Below are 26,952 nucleotides of genomic sequence, written 5' to 3' on the forward strand. Positions count from 1 at the left end.
ATTTAAATTTTTCAATTCCAGAACTCATTTCTTTTTCATTATTGTTATGTTGTCATTTTGTCAGTTTTTGTAGACTGTATCTAAAAATGGTCACGCAGAGGTTTTATCTAATAAATGATAAGTTTAGAGCAAGTTTCCAACATAGCCAGACTGTCGTGGTTAGACCACAATTCTACACAGTGTGAGATAGTGGTGATAGTGTATTAGGCCCAACATTGTAATTTTGAGAAGAAAGGATCTGATTTAAGTAAAAATGTGGCTGTTAAAAGAAAAAAAACTTTACAAAAATAAAAGTTTTCTTATCAAATAACCAAACTTTGCAAAGATGCATCAGTCTTACTAGACCACAGATAGCACTGCCTGCCATTTCTTATGGCAATAAAGATGTACTTTCTTGCCATAAAAATATAAAATCATTATATTGTCACAAGCCTTCTTCAGTTTAAAGTTTAGCTAACTGGAAGTATATCACATTTACCCACTGAAGGCTGTCTGGCTTAATGGGAATCTACCCAACATCAGGAGACAACTGTCAGGTCAGTTTATCTGATTCATTGAGAAACTGCTTCTCAATCCTGGAGTTGTCTTGCTTCTGGTAAATGTTAGCTTTCCTGCTAACACAGACATTTTTGCTTTTGTACATCAGAAACTGTAGCATTCACTACAGTTTGCGTATGCTGTTTTTAACAACTGTGGTCTGATAAAATCAATTCAATATTGCAAAGTGTGGGATTCTAGGTTATTCCTTTGAACATAGAAGGGCCCTAATCCACCCAGCGTAGATTCACTGTCCATCTTTATATACAGTCTATAAGGGGGAGGGGCCTGTATTTTCTAAATACTGTGAAGTATGAATTACAAAGGGAAAAGATTACATTCACTTTTCACAGCTCCCTGAACACACTATAACCCCTTCTATATATTGATAAATGGCTTTTCCAATTGCAAGTCGACATCACTGCTACACTAATGATGCCGTAGGAAAAACATGGATATTGTGTCTTGTCCCTCACTGACATGCACAGCACTACAAAGAGCACCTTCAAACAGAACTCGTTAACAATCAGCTGCAAGTTTTTGTTTTCAATTTTTTAACTTTTTTTATGTAAAACTTCCACTTCAACATGTCGTCATTGCAGAAAAAAATGTACTTTGGTTTCTGTTCCAAATCAACATTTGCTTTAATCATGAACAAAAACACAGAAAGACGAGCTCAGCACTGTAAAGTTTGAAAACAGTGCGCTGGGCACTCAGTTTGCAGTGTTGTGCATCACTGAGTCAAAGACAAAACATCCAACGACAGCAGGGGTAGGAAATTAAATACATTTATTACAAAAAGTCTAGGAGCAGGAAGGTGCTAAAAGTGAACATCAGTACAGATGGAAACAGGAAGTTACACTAATGAAAAAAGTTTAAGCAGCTTTTGCCCTTTGAAATTTATAAAGTTATACAAATGTACAATAACAAAGCAGGCTGAAACTTACAAATTTAATGAGAAAAGGGGTTTTTCAATTCAATGAGCAATGCCAGAAATTCCATAAAAAGTGCTAACATCCCAGAACAGCTGCAAGAGCAGCGAGCAGTTCTTTAGCAGGCCTCAAACATCTTCTTCCTGTCAGCCTTGTCCTCAATGTTCTTACGCCAGTCGCCCACCGCCTCTGCAGGCTGCAGGAAAAACAGTGACAGTCAGAGACAGTCAAGACTTTCTAGCCTCCTAAATGAATCTTAAATTAAAATATTAAATGCAAACACTCACCTCCTCTTTCACCTCCTTCTTGACCTGCTTCAGGTTGGCCCTGAGGTCCATGTTTACTGTGTGTTTGGAGCCCAGCAGAGCTTTCAGCATGGCATCGGCGGACATGCGCACTTTCTTCAGAGCGGGCTTCTTCACTCCAGCCAGGTCGACCACTTTGATTTTCAGGTCATCGATCTACGAGCGACCAAGCAGTTCAAAGGTGAAACCAAGTCGAAAGCAGAGCAGTGCGGACGCATTTAGAACCAGCGGCGAAACGCTGAAAACGCTTTACATTTTGCATGCACCCTACATGGGTGTTTTATCTGTAATGTGAGTTTATCACATTAGCAGTGCAGGATGGGCTCTGCTTATGAAAACTAAACTGCTACTGCTACTCAGACAATGATATTTCCAGAATGTCTGATTTATTTATTGATTTATTTTAATTTGCTGATTACACAAATATCTCCGGCTCTGTGAAGAATTTGCAACAACTTTTGAACCTGATCAACTTGATTAAAAAAAGCTTAACATAAATTAATTATCACTAAATTTGAAAAACAGACAATTCAAAGTATTATGTATAAAATAAATCAAATTTAGATACTTAAATAAAATGTTAAGATAGAGTGAAATTAAATTCCTGGGTGTGACGATAAATGACAAAATTTGCTGGAAATTAAGTATACAATCTATTTTGTTGTTACTTTATTATCCATATTTAAATGTTAAAATAAAACAGTCTAATCAATAATCAGTATTAATGAGAAAAAATTATCTCTCAAACGCTGCTTCGCTCATAAAATGGACGTGTCAGGAAATATCAAGAATAAAGAATAAAGCAGACATCATGCACAAAGAGAAAGGATTTGTGCTCATCCAGATAACTTCAGGATTTAACCTTGGTGCTCAGTATTACTTTCACTTCTTCCTGGGGAACATCACCATGGTAACTTACACCGCAGATCTAACCTGCTCTGTAAGAGGTAATGTTCTAGATTTGAGACTAATAGGTATGAAATAACCACAGATCAGTCAATTCTAAGGAAAATAACATGATTTCTGAAAGACCCTTGAAATATGGAAAGAAATATGGATTCTCATGTGCAACAATTTATGATACTAATATGGGACATCTATTTATATTTGTTGAAATTATATCAAATTTGTATGTAGATCAAGCACAGAGTTCAATTTGTTCTTTATATGTCGTCTCTATTGACTCCCAGAACATTAAACAGCTGCAGCTGAACAGATAAAAACTAAAATTGTCTTGACTCAGCTTCAAATAGGCTTTTAGTACAGTAGCCCCACTCCAATCTTACCAACCTGATTATTACAGTGAACCTTTGTACTTGATGCTTTAACTCTTGTGCAAATCTTGTGCAAGAAAGAAGGTGAAAGAACAACCTGCCTTCCTGTTTTGTTTACAACTATATCACACTGAGTGATTTCAAGATTAACACATTCTGTGGATGTGAAAAGCTGTCAGTCTGTTCTGCACAGCAGGTGGAAGTGTACCTCTTTATCAGCCTTGCCCACTTTGATCTCCAGGTCATACCTCTCTTCATCAATTTTGTCGATGAGGGCGTGCAACTTTTTGCAGGTTTCCTGAGTGAACAGACACATCCAATGTTTTGTTACTTAGGACTCATCTTTAGTGAGGATATTATAGTTAAAAATATCCTCACTAAATGAATATTATAAATAAGAGCTGACAAGAATTCCGAAATCCTCAAATAAAAGAACCATCGTTTGCATGAAATAATGATAAAGGGAAAATAAAGAAGGATATTCAGAATGATTTCCATTCAGCAGCTTTCAGTTGAGCTTTGACTCTCACCATGAGAGTTGCCTGGTCTCCACTCAGGGCAGGAGGGGGGCAATTCTGTGACATGTAGGTCTGCTTAGAGGCTACAATTTCCTGTTTCTCCTTTTCAATCCAGTTCGCCGCGATCTGCAGCATCAAACTCTGCAGGACAAAAAAAAAGTCAACAAGTCAGTAGTAATGAACCGTTGAGCGCGAAAGTGAAACCTGAATACTTTAAAATGTTCAGCAGAAACACTTTTGGCTGTATAGAGGTCTATGGGAAACTAGTCTTTGAGTCAGTTGACCTGTGACCTCAGAAAACACTTTGCTGTTGGGTTTATGGTTTATCTGTTACTTTTAACACTTGGAATATAGCACGAAGTTCATTTTGTCAATTTTGTCATTTCGTCAATCGTATGTAGAAAGATAATAAAGTAGGGTTGGGTTCCTGATATATTGGCCTATATTTGCCAGTATGTGAGTATGTATGTATGTATAATGACAGATAAATGAAAAACAAAAAACAAAAAAACAAAGAGACAGGACACAAAAAACTATGCAAACGATGTTGCATAGTCTGTCCACCAGAGGGCGCTGTGTAATTAAATGTTGACAACAGGTGCTTGGAAGACCAGAAACCCCACCAGCTGATCTGAGCTGAGTTGGGGAGCGCACAAAGGACTGATCTACAACTTGCTGTGACAATAAAGAAAGATTACTTTTCAGCTGCATTGTCATATTATCTTTCTAACTCATAAATAACTACACATAAGCATTAGGTAACCCCATTTGCTTAATGTGGTTGACGTTACAGTATCAACATCCATCTTTTATTTACAGTCGATACAGAGAACATGCCAACTTTCTTTTTAAAGTAATAAAACAGTTCAAAGCTCAGAAAGACTGCAGACGACATACCTTCAGATGATGCCTGCGGCTTGAAGTCATCTTTTTTCTGTGAGGAGTGAACACAACAGTCTCTGTCACAACTGTAACAGCAGTAATTCAAACAGCTGTACAAACACAGCTAGAAAGAAAATGACATGAAGTTTTTAAAGTTTTCCCTCCTAATTTTCTTCTTTGCACTTTCATTTCTGATCATTTTCTTTCTTTAGTCTGTTTGACCTTTCCTCATTCCTTTTCCCTGTTTTAGTAATTCCTCTAATTTTCTCCTTTATTTATTTCCTTCTTTCTGCTCTTTCCTGTATTTTCCTTTTCATTCTCTCCTCATTTTGTTCTCTTTTCTGCTTTTGTTATTTCTTCTTTTTAAATTCCTCCCTTTTTTCTAAATACTCCTTTTTTCTGTTTTTCCTTCTTTTTTGTCAATTTTTGCCTTCCTTTCCATTTTTTCCATCCTCCTTTTTCTTCTTTTGCCCTCTCCTTCCTTCTTTTCCTCTATTAACGTTTACTTCCTACGTAAGATCCATAGTAATCTTATGTTCTTAACTTTAAGTCTTAACTCAGCATTTTCATTTGATCCAGTGAAGTCCAGTAAAATACTTGCTCCACTAAAATCACTGATATATGATGAAGAGACAGCACTTACTCAGACATGTTTACGGTTTCTGTTCTTCACAATCTGTTTGGAGAAAGAAACAGAAGAAAAACTCATCAGGATGGAAACATATGAGACACCTTATTTGTATGAAATGTGATCTATTCAGCCAGTTGATGAGCAGCTGAGTGATGACAGAGCTAACTTTGGGGTTGGGGTCAAATGTGGCCACTGACGCCTGCGATAAGCTCCTTTAGAGGGGTTCATAACTAAATATCCTTGGGGAGTTAACACTTCAATTCCTTTCTCAGAGAAGAATCTTTCCAACAGAATGTGCTGCGGCAGCAGCTTCGCGGCCAACACCAGCGGGTAAACACACCCCAAAAACAAACCCGTCTCAACAAGGCAGCCGGTCCCAGAGTCAAGTTTCAGAAGATATATTTAATGAGAATAACGCGCAGGTTTAGTTTTCCAGCTGAAATATGACACAAAGAAGCTAATTTAAGGCAAGAAGGTTTATAGTTTTAGGCTATAAAACTTCTAAAACTGTAAAACAAAAAGAAGAACTTTTATATTTGTGCAGTCCACAAATCAAACCGTAAAACACTCAGAATCAGCTCCATGCTTTACCAATCAATATACTTAAAGAAAAAAAATGTAACAAATAATTACATTTTGTGATGCTTATAGCAGAGTGACTTCACAGCTTGAGAAATGTTTAACAGTGGAGCACAAATTCCCTAAACAGTCAAAAAGGAAACTAATATCCATCATAACACCTCATTTTTTCCATGTTTTTTCCTTCCTTCCTTCAGGACATGTAGGGACACCCAGACACAGAGCTCAGGTTTAAAAAACTTTCAAGTCAAGTATAAAGGAAAAACTTAGCCATGAAAAGTAACTCCATGAGTTTTTGTATTTTTGTCCCGTCTATAGCTCCACATGCAAAGATCCTGATCTTTAAAACTCAGTCAAACAACAAAATACAATAAAATGTACTTTGATTTTACTTTTAATGCTTCATAAATTGTTTTTACAGAGAAACATACAGAAAAAGAACAGATATTCCCAAACATAAATCTGTAAGACGCATCGCAGTAACAACTGTTCTGATTATTTTAGGAAAGAAAAGTAAACTCGTTCCATAAAATGCTTTCCAGTAATTTCAGCAACAGAAAACTCTTAAACTAACCTTGAAATCAGTAGAAATATCCCAGCTTTGTTTTTGCTTTCTAAAAGAAATTAAACATCTAAAAAAATAAACCTAATGAAGTAACTAAATAAAGAATGACTTCTGCAGATTGCGTTCATACATCTAAATTTTATCAAAATATTTCAAAACTGCCAAATGTTCCCAAAATGTAGAAATCTTCATAGAAAGTGAAAATCAAATGAGAGCATCATTCAGTCTCTGCAGCACTGCTCAAACACACAACGCTCAGATTGCCCTGGTTCATGTTTCCCTTCAGTTATTAACAAACCCCAGAGGTCAGGACTTTCATCACCTTAGCGCTTTCCCCCAAAAGATTCCACACAGCAGTGGTTTCATATCCGTTTAACAGCTCTGTACAGACATGCAGAGAGAGGAGGAGGAGGAGGAGGAAGATAGGGAAACTGGTCTCACCTACGACGAGACAGAAAGTCCAGGAGGAGGGCAGCAGTGGCCAGTGGCAGTGGGAAGAAATCATCCCAGGGGTGTATATATACGAGGTATCAGATATGGATATGGTGCTCCTGTTTATGGAAATGCAGAATCCTCAGACCAATCGGCCAGCAAGATCCTGAAATATCATCAACCCCTTCCAACTTCACCCCATAAATCAGGGTTTATTGAGGAGGAGCCTGATTTCATTTTAGGACTTTGCTGGGTGCCACCAGGATGCTATAAAAGGGAGGAAGAGAAGGATGATGATGATTCACATTTGATATGAAACTATCAGAGTCCAAATATTTCACTGGGTGATCATGGGACTGCTGGAAATAGAGGGACAGTACATGTTTGGTTTGTTATTGAACTGAAGATGCTCAAATCCAAAAAGTTGCTAAGAAGTTGTGACAAAACAAACTTTTCAGGCTGGTTTTCACGTTTGAGTCATTGATTAAAGGGTGATTATTCTCTTTTTTACATCACTACAAATTATTAAGCAGTCAACAGCCCTTGGTTTCATTTTGTTCCTTTAAAGATTTACAGGTCCAACATGATTGCTTAAATGTGTCAAACCTCTCAGGATTCAAGGAGAAAGGTCTAAAAATGCATTGAATTCATTCTTGTGAGTAATTTATATCAAAATGTAACTGTATCTATATCTATGTGATAGTCAAGAAGTCACTTTGTCTTCTGGAGTCCTAAAGTGTCAAACCTGAGTGTGCCAACTTTGGAAACATGAGCATTTTATCACTAATTAGAAGGAACATTTCTCACAAAGCACACAACCTTTGAAGCTGGCATGAACTTAAATCCCAGCATCTCCATGTTGTCACCTTCATCTCCACAGCTGCCTGACTCGTCTGAACGCAGGACGGGGCTAAAGCCTGGTTTTCCCGGTAATGACACAAAATAAACAATTCAATTTAATCCTCAATGGACCAAAATAAAGATGCAAACATTGCTAATGTGGGATGATATCTCTTGTTTGAGCTTACCTTCATGTAACTTCTGAAGATGGATCACATGAAACCAATTCCTAAAAGCCAGAGGGGATGTGTTTTTAGTCTAAAAACGAAGTTTCTAATGGATAATTTAACTTGAACACATGACTTGAAAAAGTTGTGAAAAGCTGATCTGGGATTATACCGGCGATCAAACTGAACGCTGCGATGAATGAAGAGCGCTGGACCGAGCGGAGGTGGCTTCCACAGCTTCAAATAATCAAACAAACAGGAAAACTTTGATATAACTTTTAAACATTGCTCCAAACAAAGTGCTTAACAAGCTCACATTTCTGCAGACTATAAATACCACATTAATGACTTGCTGGCCTGCTTACTGTTTCATATTGGACCTCTTATCTGAGCTATGGCTCTGCCTTCAGAAAGCCTTCCAGATCTTTCTCTGGCTGCAGAAGGGCCATGTGGATCAAGTTACGTGTCTTAGATTGAGATGGAGGTTGTTTTTTTTCTTGGATGACATAAAATCGCATCAAAGCATTTTACCTTTGCTATTTTTGACCATTTACAAACGATGGACACAGCTGACAGGATGGGAAGCTTCAAGCTGAGCATTTTCACCATCACTGGAGACATTATAAAAGATGCTGGTGGGACATAGCAAACAAATCATTCTTCAGTCTCAGTGCTTTGGTGCATTCTTAGATGGCTCTCTTTTTTGACCTAGAAACTGATATTTTAGACAGTTTGTGCTTTTCCCTTTCTTTTTCCCCTCTTATCTGAAGACCATAAAGTTGGTTGAATATAATTTATTCTGTTTATTTATTTATTTCAGCTTTCTGTCATTTCTTTAAGTTGTCTTCAGGAATATTCTCCAGACTTCTAGAAGGACATTCAAGGCTCTTCGTTGGATGTTTCTGCCTTCTGCTCTGTGCTGTCAGGATGCTCCTGCTGCTTTGATGAGCAGTTAAAAAACTAAAAGGCCAGATGACTGTCTCAGTTACTGTGTCAGGTCTTTGCCATGTATGTATTTTTTCCTGTTTCTTAAGGACATGATTTTCCAGTGCTGTTCATCGGCAGTAGATAGTTTTCTCGGTCTAACTTCTTCTGTCCTCCACTTGTCCAGCACACAGCGCTCCATGCTGAGATTTGCCCATTTTTACTTGCTTCCACAGCCAGCATGCACCTCTCTTGTTTAGCCTGGTTAAATCTCAGTACTTAATCACTACTTTGTTTTGGTTTAGGAGCAGTTGGAATCATGCAGTGGTAAATGAAACTTGTACTTTAGGTCACATGTACAGACATATATGTAAAGAAAAAAACAATACAGCATTCACTGATTGTAGTTTTAGAGTTTTAATAAATATTGTAAATTAACAATATATTTAGTAACTAATGCTCAAAAATGTAGTGGAGCTGTGAGACTGACCAAATTCTACAAAGAGCCTTTTAGGAAATCAAATAAAAGCATAAAAAAACCTGAATTGCTTTGTTTGTTAAATTTTCACCTCAGGCCCACGAACGAATGTAAAAGAGTCTGCAGAGCCAAAAGCGTTCAGCAGATCACACTATAGTCTTATAAGCTGACGGCTGAGGACGAAGGTGCTGACGGGTCTGAGTGATGCACAGATGATGAAGAGTCATGCTGGGAATGCAGCATTAAGGGGCAACGTTTGGGCTCAGGTTTACGGTCCCGTCACAGAGACCAGTAGGTATTTTCTATGAAAACACACGACCTACAACTCGAGCTTCAGGAACGCTCCATACCTCCGGTGTGACTTTAGAAACTCAAGTGAAGCGTGCTGCCTTTCCTCACTATGTGAAAGTATTAATAACTATATGTTTATGTTTGCACGCAGTTTGATACATGCTCCTGATGCTTGTAGTAGTTTGCTCGGAGTCATCCACCATCTGTGTTCATGTGGCCTCCTGCAGGGATGGTTTGCAGTTAGATTTACTGCCTGTCGTTAAGGCTTTCCCAGTGTTAAAATACCATGCATCTATCTAAAGGCATCTCGCAACCAGAGAAAACTGCTGACAGCGATAACATTTGGAAAGTGTGAACAGTTTATTACTCTTTGTTTGTTTCTACTTCAATTTTACAAGTTAGATTTACTAAATCACTGATTGGGCAAAACAGATGTAACAATTTTTCATGAGATATATACCAAAATTTTTTTTATTAATACACATAAGCCAAAGCCAGATGCCAGGTCATCCTCTTCAGCATATAACTGCAGTGTGTTAGCTGCACACTAAAAAGCCTCGTCCCAATGGGAAGAAAAACCAAACCAAAAAATAAAAAATAAATCACTACGTTGGTGATAAAAATGCTTTTTTAAATCAGTTTCTTTCTTTAGAATAACTTTAGACTTTCAGGCTCAGGCAGGTGATGCTTGGTTTATACTTCTTGTGGCAGTGATGAGAGAGATGGACTGGAGCGATTAATGATGCCAGCATTCTGCTCACGCCCCTATAAGGAGACAAGCCCAATGCTTAGGCTGGACCGGAAAACTCGCTCAGCAGGTGTGTTTGGTCTGGTGTCATTTTCCTTCAACTCACTCACCCCCAGCTTGACCTCCTTTTAAACCTCCTTTCTGTCCCTTCAGATTGGACATGTCGGTCCGTGCTGGCTGGATAAAGGACTGGACACAAAGTACAGTACAAGTGCTGCCAAAAACTTGCCAACACTGGGAGGTAAAAACAACTCCACCTCACTGATAAAACCACACAATCCTAAAGGTAAATGAGCTTTCTGGGTATACGGTCATGGGCATGTGGTCACCCAACAGTGTGCAAGATGCTCTGGCTACAACGCACCGAGGTGCATTTCTCACTTTCGACTGTAATTTAAAATTGCCACCTGATAAGTGCAAAGTAACACTTTAGCACCACGGCTTGTCACAGTAATTTTTGGAGGAGCTGAAGTATGTGACATTGAGAGCAGCTGATTTCACTAATTAACACGTTTGATTCAGAGAGGAAGAGCTAATCGGTGGGATCGGCTGCTGCTGCGTTGGACTGGAACTCAAACCTGCAGGTTGGACTGCATTACGCTCCACAGATGTACCACGAGCAATGCAGATGCGTGATTAGTGCATGCAGTGTTTCAACTCAGTATTCATCGGCCATCTAGTGGACATATTTTATAATCTTCCCAATGCACACAGAGTGGGCCAGTCCAAAACAAGGATGACATATAGTATTTCACATTAATGACAATATCGACGCTCATTCTAAACCTGTGGAGAAACTGGCACAGGTAAACTTTTTACTTGATTCTTATTCTCATATTTAAAAAGACACATGAAATGCCAATAAGTGCTTAAATTATATGGAAATTTGCAGAAACAGATGAATGTTGTCTTTTGCAACACTAGTGCCTCAAGAGAGGCATTTTAAAGATGGACAAAACTTACATTCCTGCGTTTTAATCATGGATCGAACCACGGCAGCTTTCAGTCATCTTTGGGGTAGAGTTGGACTTCATGTTGGCTACATCCATCTTTTACATACAGAGTGATCACAGACTGCAGCCTCCCATAAATTAGCATTGGACACTACTGAACCTTGGTTTTTAATGACACTACAATTAATAGCTGTTATTCCCCTCTTGTTACAATATATACATGCATACAATCCATATCATCTCCATTGGATTCTACCAACGCTGAACATGGATGACAATCTTTCATCAAGACAGTGTCTGTTATGTTAAAACAAGCCCTCAGATTCTCATCCATCTCTTACCTCTAAGTCCTGAAGACACTTATTCATGTTCAGGCCTCTGAGTATGACAGAGATTATGGTTCCCTTCCTGAAGGTGAGAAGAAGGATGTACTGTGAGCAGCACTTTTCTATGGGTTACTGCAGGTCAGCATGGAGGAGACTGTAAACGCTCCTCTCCTTGTCTGTTCTCTCATTTCTAATTCTGGCTGGTGTGAATCTAAGTGGAGAGGCAGCTGTTATCTGAGGATATGATGCAGCCGTCAGCAGAGGTCAAATATAACCTGCGGTAACACTGAGCAGTGAGATGCCAAATGCACAAGACATTGTTGACGTGTCAAGTGGAGGAGAAAAGTGGATTAATAAAATCCAATCTCCAAGTGTACCCGTGAAACAAAACGACAGGAGAAACCTACACAGTGGTGTGAAATAGAAATTTTCCACAGGATTCTTTTTAGTCCTGTGAAAAACTAAATCCACCCTTACTCCTTCATTAGGAAATAAGAGAGTACTTATCAGCCAGGTGCTGTTAGTTAAATGCACTTGATTAACTGATCATCACCAACTATCTGCACCTCTGCAAAAGCAGAAGTTTGGCAGTTTGCAGGTGTGGAGCTTTCAGGTGTGTGTTAACACAGTAACACAATCATGTCAGGAGTGGACATGCCAGCAAATTCACCCCAAGGTCAGAAACTGTGAAAAAAAAAAACCCTAGAGGTCCAGCTCAGTCTCTGCAGGCCTCAGTTAACATGTTAAATGTCAAAGTTTATGGCTTGTTTGGAAAGGTTGCTGGGAGGAAGCCTCTTCTCTCGAAAAAGACTCAAGACTTCTGGAGCAAAACAGGACCAAAGTGGAGATGCTTGGTCACAAAGCACAGCAGCGCATTTGGAGAAAACCAAACACAGCATATCAACTATTCACACAGAGGGGGATTTATGTTTGTCTACCTTTTTACACTGTAAAGACCAGTGGGCCAAACTTTCCCCACAATAATGTGAAAGACTGAGAATATGGCTAAAATAACAAGGAGTCCAATGCATTATTAGTTATGTCTAAATAAAAGCTTTCTGGAGGGAGTGAATCAAGCATTTTTCAATGAACTAGTGACTCTGAAGCTTTCTTTCTTTCTGTCTTTTTCCTAATTGCTCCATCGAAGGAGTAAAATTATTGCAGTTTTCATACACGGGGGCTTCTGCTCTGTGCTCATACTGTAAGTATCACAGTGTTTTGCTTCCTGCTGCCAGGAGTGACAGACATGAGAGGATGGATTTAAGGTGTGAAATCTGGTAACGATTTAACAAAATGCCACACGCGTCTGTACAGGACTGGGACCACCTGCACCTCCAGGTTTCAGCTGAAAGTTGAAACCAGTACTCCCAGTGGCATCTGCATGAATAACCTTTTAATTTTTTATTTTACTACCATCAAACTACATGAAGACTTTTAAATTTATGGATATTTTTGACTTCAGCGTACCTTTGCGGAAAAGCATGCTGTGTCACATCTAAGTGATCGAATCTGCAAAGAAAGGAAAGAAAATCAAGTGATTTGGGGGAAAAAAGCTTAAAATCTAAAAATAGTAAAATGTGATTTAAACGCTCACCTTTTCTGCTCTGTGGAAAATAAGCCAGACTTCTTCATTTATGACAAAAACATTTAGGATTCAGGTTTTGGAAGTCAGCTAATTAAATATATGCAGTTATTACTCACTTTCTAAATATTACTACTATTTCAGCCTTTTCCACAAGCAAGCCAACGGCTTTAAGCATCATAATTCAGTGTTGTTTCTTCCATAAATTCAAATTAGGCAACTTTTTATAAAACATCACATTACTATAATTTTTAAAGTGTACAGGTAAAAAATAGCTCAGTTAGTATCTTAGTACAATAAAATAGTTAAATAAAATTAACCTCCAGTGTTTTACAAACTCAGGAAAACTGGGAACAAGATGAAGCTTTTCTAGTTAATGTGACAGCAAACACATTTTGTTTTAGAAACATGAAGTGATTTAGTACTGTTACAGTTCTTCAACGTAGGAAGCACAATTATTCCTCTACACTGGCCTTGTGCCTTATTTGATCCATTATAGGCTGCCAGGCAAATGCAAGCCTTCTCAAATCAGTTATTTCCCACAGGCTCTATAAGAACTATGGATAAAGACATCGTAATGTTACAAACCGGCTCCCAAAGTCCAGTTTTTGATGGCTCGCCCTCCTATCTTTTTAAAACCAGACGTCACAACTGAGGGATGCGATTAAGAAACCATAACCATTTTTATACTGCTGTCCACTGGCAGGGTCCATAACTTTCATAAAGAGCATAATGTTACTTTAAACATGAGCAACTGAGCCCACAGTCTCATTAGCAAAGGTCTGGAGGGGGTTCGCAACCTGTTTAAGGCGCTTAACATGGAAGCTACATGTGAGGCGGGGGGGTCTTCAAATATTTGCACTTGCAGACAACAATCAACTGTTACATTCACAAAGCAACTAGGCAAAATAATAAATGGATGAAATTAATTAATAAATGAAAGTGTATTACAGGAAATTTGTGTCCTCACACTAACATGTTGGCAGACAGAATAAGAGATGTAACTTGTGGGTCTGACAAGTTTCCAGACTAGTTTTAGGTTATAATGAATGAAACTTTAGGTCCATTTTATAAATTATCTCATTATAAGAGACAGAAAAGATAATTGTCCAGAATATGCTCATTGGCCACGTCAGTGTCAGTTATCAGACTGACAACCAGCTTCCCAACAAGACTTTACAAACCACTAAGTGATGTAATGGTGTCTGTCCATCTTTTGATATTTACAGTTTATGGTAACAGGTCATGTCAGAGATCTAATGGTTCTTGGACAGCTAAGTGGCACGAAACACTTGACTAGACGTTCTACAATCTACATCAAACAAGGGAGAAGTGAAGGATTGACCAAATGAATGTGTGTAAAGAGCATGTTGTAGTGTTTCATTTATTCATGCTGGGCCAGTTAGAATATGGGTCATGATTTATTTGCAAAATATGCGTCCATTGCATTTGGATTTTAACCTCAGACACTAACTAGAGTTTCAGGAAACGTACATCGTAGGCACATTAGTAAAAGCAAAAGGAGAAAAAAGTAGAATTGATTTATCTGACACATACTAACTGTAACACAGTACAAATATATCACAGTACAGTTTCAATACAGGCTAAAGCATGAAGGAAGCTTAGTGACGAGTATAAATCAAAGTGAGATATCCAAAAACTACAACCATGCTTCACTGGCATCAGTGCATATCACAGATTCCCTACATTTCACTGCACCTTAACACAAGCTTTGAATTAAAGTAAAGGCCATTTATCACATACTGTACCAAAACAGAAGCTTAGTAAGCACCATAATCTTCCACCAAACATATGCCTTTAGATGATGTTTACTAAAATCAGGATCTACAGATCAAGTAAAATGAATTAGAAATGCATCACTTTGGATTAAAACCCTTCAGTTAACAAAGACAGTAAACCCGATTTCTGTCCTGAAAGTCACCCTCGCATTTAGCTATCAAACATCTTCTTCCTATCAGACTTGTCTTCAATGTTCTTACGCCAGTCTCCCACATCACGCAGCTGCTTGTCCTGCAAACACAGACGATGCTCTGTTAGTCCAGACTGAAATCAGATGCAAAAAGGCTGCTAATCAAGAAAAAAACTATTTGTTTTGATGGTTTTTCTGCCCCCTAGTGGCCAGAAAATGGATTGTTACAGTTTCTGAGGATTAAGTCCTCCTCGATGTTGAGAAGAAACTCTACCTCCTAAACCAGGGGTCTCAAATCTGCAGCTCCAGAGCCACATGTGGAGCTACTGTAGATGCCTCCCTGTGGACACCTTAGTATTGTAGGTCTTAGTATTGTTAATTAAGACCTGCTGTGCTGTAGAGCCCAGTGAGGAACTCTGTGATCCTGTTTCGCTGAGTGTAATTCTAATTTGACTGTGCTGGCACTCAATCCTTTAGCCTAAATATGGGCTAAAAGTAACAACAGCACGAAGATAGCAAAAATACTAATGCTCTAGCTTCAACCAGTGGGTAAAGTAGGCACACACTGTCTGTGGAGTTACTTCTCATCGCTGATAAGGACTTAGACCTCACAGGTATCTGTGATTTTATTGAGTGAGGACCAAATGAACCAGGTAGCTGCTCACCTCCTCTTTCACCTCCTTCTTGACCTGCTTCAGATTGGCCCTCAGGTCCATGTTGACAGTGTGTTTGGAGCCCAACAGAGCTTTGAGCATGGCGTCAGCAGACATGCGCACTTTCTTCAGCCGGGGTCTCTTGAACTTTCCTCTCAAATCCACAATCTTGATATTGAGGTCCCTGACCTGAAGGAGGATTCTGAGGATTACTGACCTGACAGATTAAATAATCAATCATGAAGCAAACAGCAGTGACATGCAGGGTGTTTGGTGCTGAATTCATCACCAAGTACCGCTAGCTTTAAAACAGTGTTGTTGGGTAATTAAAATGCTGAGAGAAAAGCTACAGGAAGGAATGAGGATGTGAAATATTTCCAGTTAATGTTGCTATACGATTCACGGCAACTGCAGACCTCACAAGAAGGTTTGTTGTGTCATCCATCAAAGTCTCAAGAGTGTGGAGGAGAAGTCAGAAAATGGTCAGTTACTCAATGAAAGCCTGACAAGCATCAGCCTAGCAGCAAGATCAGTATCTGCTCCTTTGAGGAGTAACGGGCAGAGGACACAGGGAGGAGCCCTAAAAGGTGACGACTACATGTGCATGTTTCTGGCCTGTGTACACAGAGCAGTGCCACCCAGATGGACTGCAGAGCCAGCATGCATGTACAAGCAAATGTGACTGCATAATATTATATTTGAAGTAAGCAGTTTTGTAATGTACTTTTTCCTTAGTGTCAGACCAAAATCCAAAAGATGGGGAAGCTTCTAACATGAAAATAACCGAACAGCAACTGAAAATGACTGAAAAGGTTAAAAAAAACTCGAAGTCAGGTATGTGATACTGGTTCAGAATACTTTTTTGGTCTTTATTTGTTTTAAGGTGCTCAGGAGAAAATACAAGAATTGATTTGATTTGATTTGATTTTGATTTGATTTTATTGATTAGCATTCAAATATCTCAGTGAAGACAGAACAAAGATCTACCACAAAGCAAGAAAGCATGAGACAAGGCTAATCAAAAGGTATTGGCTGAAGCATTTGCTTATTACGCCAACCCTTTTAACAAAAGATCTTTTTGCATGCAGCTCCTGTACACAGGGCTCGAAGCAAATAATAAAACAAAGCAAAAACAAAACAAACAAACAAACAAACAAAAAAAACCCAAAACAAAACTTTCCACCTTAGATAAGTAACTACATCAAAGCAAAAGAATCAAGAGTTGTTTTTTGGGGGGTTTTTTTGCTCTTTTCATTCTTGATATATATATTTTTCTAATACTCTATTTTTAAACAAGGAAAATGAACTACACCTTTTTAAATCACTGTCATAACTATTCCACAGGTTAACTCCTCTAACAGAAACACATCTCTGCTTTATATTTGTCCTTATCTTGTTTTTTTTAAAGAAATCTGTTCCCCTTAAGTCATATTGACTCTCTCTGACTTTGAACAGCTTCTGAGTACTGCGGCAAAGTAAGTTATTTTGTGCTTTATACATTATCTGTGCCATTTTATATTCAACTAAATCATAAAATTTCAGGGTATTCAGGTTAATAAACAAAATGTTAGTTGGTTCTATATAGTTTGATTGGTTTATAATTCTTATAGCTCTTTTTTGCAACTTGAAAATAGGAAGAGTGTTCGTTTTATATGCATTACCCCATATCTCCAGACAGTAAGTCATATATGGAAGCAACAGAGTACAATAAAGTGTGTATAATGATTTTTTGTTCAGGACATGCTTTGTTTTGTAGAGAATATCGATGGTTTTTGACATTTTTGTTTTCACATGGTTTATATGAGACTTCCAGCTCAGCTTATCATCAATTATCACTCCAAGAAATTTATTTTCGTACACTCTTTCAATTTCAATTCCATTAACCCTGATTTTAGATACATTTTTCATTTGTCTAGTGCCAAAAATAATCAATTTTGTTTTCTTTATATTTAATGATAACTTATTTACATCAAACCAGTTTTTTAATATATTTAACTCCTTTTCCGCTGTAGTCAGAAGCTGTTCTAGGTTTTTACCTGAGCAATACAGAGTGGTATCATCAGCAAACAATACACATTTTAACAGTTTGGAAACACTACATATGTCATTTATATATAATATAAATAATTTAGGGCCCAGCACAGAGCCCTGAGGAACACCACAAGTTACCTTCAACTGATTAGATTTTACATTATTGAATTCGACATATTGATATCTGTCATCCAGGTAACTTTTCATCCACTTGTATGCTATGCCTCTTATGCCATATCTCTCTAGTTTATTCGTTAATATAGAATGATCAATTGTATCAAACGCCTTTTTTAAGTCTATAAAAACACCAACAGTATATTCCTTATTATCTATAGCATTAGATATCCCTTCTACAAGTTCCATCACTGCCATCGAAGTGGACCTTTTCACTCTAAAGCCATATGGGTTATCACTTAGGAGATTATGCTTCTCAATATATTTATCAAGTCTATTAACAAATAACTTTTCTAAAATTTTTGAGAACTGTGGGAGTAGTGATATTGGCCTATATTTGGTAAACTGACATCTCTCTCCGTTTTTATGGATTGGAATAACTTTTGCTATTTTCATTTGTGGGGGAAATACACCAGTTTGAAAGGACAGATTACAAATGTATGCGAGAGGTTGCACTATATATTCTATAATACTTTTAACTAAAATCATGTCAATACCAAAACAGTCAGTGGACTTTTTATTTTTAAATGTCTTCACAATGTTAATTATTTCTCTATGAGTTACAGCACCAATAAACATGGAGGACACATTCTGAGTAATATGTTTATTTAGGTCTTTATTATTTCTTGACTCTGGAATTTCTTTTGCTAAATTAAAGCCAACATTTACAAAGAAATCATTAAATTCATTTGCAATGTCTTTAGTTTTATCAAGCACAATATCTTTATCTTTTTTAAAATAATCTGGATAATTCTTATTTTTGAGCCCTTTTTGATTATACTATTTAATATCCTCCATGTTTCTTGTGTGTTACTTCTACTTTGCTCCAATAATTTGTGGTAATATTCTTTCTTACTTGTTCTTATAATATTTACTAATCTATTTTTATATAACTTGTACTTTATTTCAGCATCTTTTGTCCTCTGTTTTATGAATCTCTTATATAGATTATTTTTCTGCATCGTCTATCCCCTTTGTGATCCATGGCTTATTTGATCCGTGATGCTTTCTAGTGATTTTCATTAAAGGACAATGTTTTTCATATAGTGAAATTACAGTTGATAAGAATGCATCATATGCACTATTTGAATCTTCATTTGCAAAAACCTCATTCCAATTGTGTTCCTTTAAGTCCACCTGGAGGGCAGCAATGGCTCTCGTTGTTCTATGTCGTATCATATCAAATATTTGATTCTTTTGTTTAGTTTAAGAATTCATTTGATTGATATTAAAATATAGCTTCCTATGCTTGTTGCAGTTTGGTTAAAGACATATACAGATACAGTATCTCTACTCGGTGCAAATAAAGACAAAAGGCCAACCTGGTGCAATGAAAAGTGTCTCACCTCATTCAGCACCATGTTCAGTTTGAACTCTATGCCGTATCTCTCATCTTCACTGATGGTGATCTGCTCATGAAGCTTCTGGCACAGTTCCTAAAGTCAACATAGTGATAAAAGTTTTTTCTTTTTTAGATGCTTCCAATTTCAAAAACCCACAAAAGAAATAAAATGCAATATGAAACGTGTCAAAAGCATAATTGTTTGAAACAGTGCAGTTTCTTCTCACCAACAGCTCGTCCCTGGAGTACGGCAGCTCAACAGGAGGACATTTATCTGCCAAAAACGTCTCTCTCTCTTTGGTCTTCACATTCGCTTCAGCGTCCAACAAATTACCTGCCACCACGAGCATGCAACCCTGAGGAGATTACATCATCACCCCATGTCAGGTAAGAGGAAGCACAGGCAAGCAGATGGGCATGTGTGAGGTATTTTGCTCTGTTATGCTTATCAGTTAAAGTTAATCTTACCTTCAGGGTGTGCTTACGCCTCGCAGACAGCCTTTTCCTGCAGACGGAAACACAAATTATAATTGATGGAAGTAATGTATATTTGTGATGATCAATTTTATTGCAATCATAAAGATCGGTTTAATCCATTCCCAAAGGAAATAGTAATATATGTGGGTCACTGATGTGACATCAATATTTCATTGTCAAAGCAAAATGTCTGTTAAAATTAATTTCCTAAACGACATGTAGGTATTTTGATTTCTTTAAAACAATCTTTAAAGTTTTATACATTTTCAGTGCATTGAAATAAGTGAGCGGCTTTATTGTGACTGTTGCAAGGTTACAAAATGCAAAGCAACAAAGTCAGTAAACAAACTCCAAAAGAGCCGGGCAATCACGAGGGAGAAGACACACGGGACTGACAGGAAACAGCACTATTTATACACAATAGTGCTGTTCAGGGTAGACACAGGAGGGTGACAAGATGCAGTTGAAGATGACCAGTGACAAAGGGGCAGGAGGTGGAAGTAAAACTGAATACAAAACACAGAAGATTAAGGTATTAAAATACAAAATTGGACAATCGGGAAATGAAAAACAATTATAATGAAAGGAAAGGACAGACAGAGGATGTCAAGTCAGAGGGAAATAAAGCAGGGATTAATTAAAGTCTAGAAATACACAGTAACTAGAACTACACAGAGTACCAAAGAATAAATGAAAATCAAAGATGAAATAAACAAAACTAAGAGCTTTTAATATTAAACAAGAATGAAAAACTTTGGAACCATCCAGGGATCATGGAAAACATATGCATGTCTCATTAGTGACCCATAAATAATTTAATAATAAAGTAATCAGTGCAGATATGATGAATGCAAGCTAAATGTCACACACTGAATAAAAATAAAACCAAACAGTCCTTGTGAGGGAACCGCTTGTTCCTTTGCACACTGGCTGGTTACAAAATAAACTTACTTGATTTACAGAAAATAGTAAAATTTTTACTCACTCAGTGGCCATGTTTGCTGGACGATCCCGAGGTTACCTGACAAACACATAACAAGACTTAATGCTTTTTATTTCAATCAATTTAGATACAAATATACAAATATATACATTTTAATGTCCTTGCCAGCAAAATGGTGACAGGGACACAATAAAAAGCAAAACTAGAGAAAAACATAAGTCACAAAGGATAAGGAGAGAGCAGTGGTCTGGAGCCACCACCTGTTAAACCATCACCTGTCTGGGTGTTATCTTTCATATTTATACCACAAGGTTTAGGATTGTGTTCATGGGAATTTTTGACCATTTTCCCCAAGTACATTTCTGAGGTCAGACACTGACGCTGGCTCACACTCTGCTCTAATTCATCCCAAAGGGCTTCTGTCGGGTTGAGGTCAGGACTCTGTGCAGGCCAGTCAAGGTCTTCCACACCAAACTCTCTCATCCAATTCTTTATGGACCTTGCTTTGTGCACTGGTGAGCAGTCATGTTGAAACAAAAGCTGTTCCCACAAAGCTGGTAGCATAAAATTGTCCAAAATGTCTAAGGGATTGACCCGAACGCCTGAAAAACACTCCCACACCCTAATCCCTCCTGTACCAAACTTTACACTTGCCACAATGCAGTCAGACAAGTACTGTTGTCCTGGCAACTGCCAAATCCAGACCAGTCCATCAGATTGCCAGACAGAGAAGCATGGCTTATGGAGATCACATCTCTACTGCTCTAAAGTCCAGTGATGGCGCACTACACACCACTGCTTCCAGCACTTTGCATTAACCTTAGCCATGTAAGGCTTGGATGCAGCTGCTCGGTCATAGAAACCCATTCCATGAATCTCTCTACACACTTCTTGAGCTAATCTGAAGACCACATAAAGTTTGGAGCTCTGTAGTGATTTAACTCTGCAGAAAGTTAGGTAGATGAGTAGAAGCACCTATGGTAGAGGTTGGCAACTTGTGGCTCCCTCACGAGCCACAGGTTACAATTAGGGTGAACGGTAATCCTGTTACTATTCATACTGGATGTAGTAATACTTAATGTATCCTCTCCCAGTTACATCTGCAAATCTGTCACCTGCGTGTGCTGCTCTTTTTCTCACGTTCTTTGGTAGGAGGAGCTAAAATGGCTCTTTTGATGTTGGAGGTTATGGACACCTGACCTAAAGTATTAATTCTCACCAGGGTCTCGAGTTATCATGATCACCAATCTGAATGTCCACGGGATAACAACTATACTCCAAGCCTTTTAGACTGAGGCGTAACTTGCCAAAGATAACCCAAGCAAATACAACATGAAGTTTTTAAATGATGATTTCTTTTATTAAAGGGAAAGAAAGCTATCCAAACCGCTTTTATGACATTAACATCTTCCCATTCAAGTATTATACACAAACGCTGTGTATCAGCATAAACACCTCATACCAACTTTCATTTTTCAGGGGCTGATTATTTAGAGACCTTTTAGTCACCGAGTGGACCACGAACTCCTCTTTATACTAAAGCATTCTAAAGTCAATTTAAATAAATGTGAGGTAATCTGTCCAACAGCTGAAACCTGGCCTACACTGCATCATGCAACAGGATAATAATCAAAGATAATGAGGAAATAATCAAGGTGCTGCAAATTTGCAGCCAATTTTCAGATGTCAGTCTGATTGACAGGACATTCAGAGAGCTGTGCATGTAATGAACTGAACCAAAGCTATAAAGAAGAGTGGGCCAAAATTCCTCCACAACAATGTAAGCGACTGATAAACTCATACAGAAATCTATTATTTCCAATTATTTTTTGCTAAAAATGTACTTTTTTCACAGGACTGCAGAGAGTCCTGTGAAGACATTTTCCCTTGGGAGTAAATAAAGAAATGAACGCCCATTTTCTTTGGTATATTAACAGCATTGGCAACAGTGGCAAAGATCTAAGAATAGCACGGTTGTGTTATCTTTCCATGGAGCACTAACAAGGCAGAGTTTCAGCGTACTCGTTTTATCAAACGGACAAAGAATGAATCTTTGGAGCACTTTCAAATGTGGCCTCAGAAAAATTCATGCAGCTTTTCTGCTGACGGGTGGAGGAACGCTTCCTTTAGTCAGGCTGCCCGCAGCTGTCCACTGTTTGCTTTATAAAGAATTGAGGGTGAACAAGGAAAAGCAATAACCCACATTTTTATTTCAGTATTAAACCACATCATGTCTCCGTTCTCTGACGCTGTCCTGCACCCACATTCACCTATCTCATATTTCATGTTTGGACCGTGTGAATTCTATCTTAAGACATCATGTTAATTCCAGGAAATTTCATGGAACGGCACTTTGTAACCCAGGACGTGTTAATGCCTTAAAGGAACCATGCCGCTATTTCTAGCAGCACAGCTCAAAGGATACAGGTCCAGCACTGCGAAGGGAAACATTTCAACAACTGTGGATTGCCATGACATTTGGTTTGTTGTCTTGTGCCTGTGGTTTCAGCGCCACGTGCAGGTCAGAATTTTACTTCACTGTAGCATGCAATAAAAAATGAATTTGCATAGATTTTGGAACAGATTACTACAATGCTAAATCAATGTTATGTTAACTAACTAAAAGCCAGTGTTATAACATTGTTATAAGGGTCACAGTGTTATAACAAGCATATAATACCAGCGCCACACCTCTAAAATAACCTGAACAGACGTTTACTTTTGGTGTGATGTTAACAGAACATGCTAATATTAGCATGATAATAAGATAATGACCTTTACAACGTCCAGCATATGATATAAAGAACATTGAGGGGTTCATGACTATCCTTCCACTTCAGCAACCTCTCTATAAAAAGACAACTACTTTCTCCTTTGCTTCTAAAAGATTATCCCTACCAGAAGTGTATCATGTAGCATGCTTTATAACATCCACCCACGTCTTCTTCTGTTTGTCCAAAGTTGGATATCACATCTTAAGCAAGGGTATCCTAGACATCCCTCTCCCCTGGAACATTTTTGGTCCCTCCTGGGCAACCTTGAGCCATTCCCAGGATAGATGAGACATGTGATACCCCCAGCTCAGGGTCTACCCCGGGGTCTCCTCCCAGCCGGACATGTCTGTAAAACCTCCAAAGGAAGGCACCAAACCACCACATCTGACATCATTTGGATGCCCTTTTGACACAAAGGAGCAGATGTCAAAGCAAGCCAAGTTCCAGGGCTGAGCTCTTGTAGCTGTCTCATTCTTTTTCATTTGTCACTAACTAGAGCTTATAACCATGGGTGAGAGTTGGAGCTTTACAGGTCAAACTTTTCACCATAATAAGCCTGTCAAACTCCTGCATTTCATCTAACTCCAAATGAGTCAGCCTTCCCATCGGACACTCTACATTGCCATCAGTTACAAGCAAGACCTCAAGATATTAAAACACCTTAACAGCAACTCAGCCCCAGAGGGAGATATCTGCAGTTTCAGGAGAGAACCAAGGTTTCAGACTTGGAGATGCTGACTTTAACACTTGGCTGTAAGATGTCACAGTGGGTGCTAAAGGTTGGGGCCTGATAAAGCCAACAGAACACGTCAAGTGGAAAAAGCAGAGCACGATGCCATGTCTCCATACTTGACATGCTACTCCCCAAGGCCCAGACCTTTAAGCCTTTACTGTCTGAGAATACAGATAGTTGTCTGAACTGTAAACAACCCCAAATTTTAGGGTTATTTTGTCCATTTACAAGCCATACCTAAGACACAATCTGTCAATTAAGATGCTGCATAAGCTTCACTTCTGGAAATGTACCTTCTCCCTTTATTATCATCACAGATAATGGTACATAGCTAGAAAACAGTTGCTTAGGCATCAGTCTGTCAGCCCATATATTCAGTTATTCTAGCTTTTCTTCCAATGTGACATCCCTGCTTACTAATCACTCATCTTATCAACAACTTCAATAACTTTGTTGAGCCTCTGAATTTTCATCTAGCCCAACCATTAGGTACTTGGAAGTTCATGACATGTAAAACTACTGACATTTCCATAGTATCAGCTGGAGTTTTTGTTTAGTTTGCAAATAGATCCAAACTCCAGGCAAACAAAATGCAAACTATCTGCAGGGTTAGATGTCAGTGGACGGGTAAACCAACCCTTCAAGTACCAGCCACACGACACTTGTAGACATCCTCAGAAGTTAGACGGTCACTGCCTGAGCTGCTTGTAATGTTTAGGAGATGTGATGGAGGAGAGGATTAAGACTATTTCTGGAGCCACAGCTGTTCTTGACGTCTTCATTGTACAGGGGGGAAAAAAAAGAGGGACAGCAGGCTCGCCTTAAAAGAAAAGACGAGTGACAACCACTGCAGGCATCCTAACGCACATAACTGACCAGGAACACATGGTCGTCATCTGTAAGCCAATAAGAAGCCGGTGAGGGGGGTATCGCCGGGTATTTTAAGACACTCAAAACTCCGAGGGCATGTTGCTCTGGAGATAAAATCATATTTGTAGGGGCCTGGATTTTAGAGTGTGTGTGCGTGTGTGAGTATCATGAGCAGGATTGTCTCTGAAGGAGCAGGAGGATTCACAGTAACCCAATACTGCAGAACATCCCTCAGACAGCCAAGACACTAGAGCATGTCACAAAAATAGCGTGCCGCTGCCCTCAGACACACACTGCTTCACTCTTACGAAAATAAAAACAAGAAGATACAGGATACATTTCCATCCAATGCAAAATCCTGAATTGAATCTGCTGTAATAGCATGTGTGTTAGAGAAAAGACTCAAAAGTGCTCAAAAAGCCTAAATGAAGCTTGTCTCAAACACTTGTAGAAGAGCATCAATAGATGAATGATGACTTCAACAGCGGCTAAAAAAGAAAAAAAGTTGGAAAGTATTTTTAAAAACGAGCCAAAACACAAACGACATGTGGAATAAAATATTTTTCTAGCTTTGTGGTCAGGCTTATTCTGCACAAACATAGTTTCAGGTACTATGTTTCCTTTTAAGTCTCATCCATGCATTTCCATTTGAGTGTCCCAAACAGCTGAAAATTCCAGATAAAGACATCGCTGTGAAGCTAGCTTTGAAATGAAGTTGATAAAATGAAGTTTTGCTGTTTCTTAAAACATTTGAAGATTATATTTTCCTCAAAAAATAATATTTCTACAAAATATAGACATGGGTACAACAAAAACAATATGACTTAAAGTTATATTTAAAATACACAATCTGTTGTTCAGAGAAGTCCAGAAAAAGAACCAAAAACCAAGCCATACTGGGCTTTAATGCTTTAACGCGTGTGGAAAAAAACAGGCTGAATTTGATAAGCAGGGATTAAACTGAAGTGTAAAATGTGAAGTCAGGTCCCTGAAGATTAGACCCAGTTTTCTTCCGCTGTCCCCCCGCTTCCCTCAGTGCTGACAGGAGGATAAACACTAACAGATCGACTTTCAGGTTAATGCCTTGTAGTGGTGTCATCTTTCAGCATGCCACATCACCACGCCATACATCACCGTACGCCAATGCAGCAGAGCGAGCACACGTCAAGACGGAAAACTACTCTTTCAAACTTTGAAATCCTAAAAATATGTCAAGTAATTACATGTAACTCCGCATAAACATTAACTACAGAGTGAGGAAATCGCTCAAATTCTCCACTGTCAACATTCGATATAATGGTGACTCCCAAAAGACGTAAAACCTCCAAGAACCTTTTATGGTCACTACAAACTTATCAAACTGACACCATCTTTAAATAGTTGGCCAGGCGCCAACAACATCCTCCCGTCAATGACAGCAAATATCAAATATTCTCCTCTGAGATCAAAGCTTCAACCTTCCACAGAGACATTTACATCTGCACTCCCAAGATGAAACAAATCATCTACAGCTGCAACCAACCAAAATGTGATCAACTAAAATAAAAGAGGAAAAGAGAGAAATCTTACTTTAACCAGGCCGAGCTGTTAGAGTCACGGAGACACAGACAGAGTCGCAGGCAGACCAAGTGTTAAGAAGGTATATATTGCAATCTCCATGGCCTTCTAAATCCTGCACTTTCTCTTTATGGAAGTGGATTACTGGTCAAACCAATGAGCTGGCAAGGTCATGAAATACAGTACACTGTCATCTGCCCCCTTCCACGGCTTGCCTCATTATAAATAACCCGCCCTTTAACATTGTAATCTGTATTATCTTGAGCCATCAAGTCTCTGACAGGCAGAATTCAAGGAAGAAATGAAACCACAGAGATATTTTATGAATCCCACTTAACACTTATATAAATACTTTGCTGACAAATGATGAGTTGAGATAGAGCAGGAAAACACACACTGCTAACTTTAACCCGTTGGCTATGGAGAAGCTTTTTTTTTTTTCATTTTAATATTTGAAAACAGGCGGAAGAGGAACTCACAGTGTGCTGCTGCAGAGATGAGCTT

The 26,952-nt window shown here is 38.5% G+C and overlaps 2 protein-coding genes across 2 annotated transcripts; both read right to left on the reverse strand.

Annotated features, from left to right (window-relative positions):
* Positions 1-1,474: 1,474 nt before the first annotated feature.
* On the reverse strand, positions 1,475-6,696 carry LOC146384457 (troponin I, fast skeletal muscle-like). The gene is made up of 7 exons (XM_084936422.1): positions 6,665-6,696; positions 5,092-5,124; positions 4,464-4,500; positions 3,579-3,707; positions 3,257-3,346; positions 1,757-1,930; positions 1,475-1,665 (listed from the first exon to the last, which is right to left on the reverse strand). The coding sequence occupies exons 2-7, from the start codon at positions 5,097-5,099 to the stop codon at positions 1,588-1,590; spliced, it is 516 nt and encodes a 171-aa protein (XP_084792548.1). The 5' UTR covers positions 5,100-5,124; positions 6,665-6,696; the 3' UTR covers positions 1,475-1,587.
* On the reverse strand, positions 5,092-26,542 carry LOC146384458 (troponin I, fast skeletal muscle-like). The gene is made up of 12 exons (XM_084936419.1): positions 26,461-26,542; positions 20,557-20,592; positions 19,563-19,599; positions 19,322-19,450; positions 19,099-19,188; positions 15,560-15,736; positions 12,850-14,995; positions 7,835-11,464; positions 7,684-7,724; positions 7,475-7,572; positions 6,665-6,922; positions 5,092-5,124 (listed from the first exon to the last, which is right to left on the reverse strand). Exons 2-7 carry the CDS (start codon positions 20,565-20,567, stop codon positions 14,915-14,917), a joined length of 525 nt encoding a protein of 174 aa, XP_084792545.1. The 5' UTR covers positions 20,568-20,592; positions 26,461-26,542; the 3' UTR covers positions 5,092-5,124; positions 6,665-6,922; positions 7,475-7,572; positions 7,684-7,724; positions 7,835-11,464; positions 12,850-14,914.
* Between the last annotated feature and the right edge of the window lie 410 nt (positions 26,543-26,952).

The sequence above is a fragment of the Perissodus microlepis genome, chromosome 7 (assembly GCF_051167445.1).
Source record: "Perissodus microlepis isolate ML-2025 ecotype Zambia chromosome 7, ASM5116744v1, whole genome shotgun sequence".
NCBI classification, from domain to species: Eukaryota; Metazoa; Chordata; class Actinopteri; order Cichliformes; family Cichlidae; genus Perissodus; species Perissodus microlepis.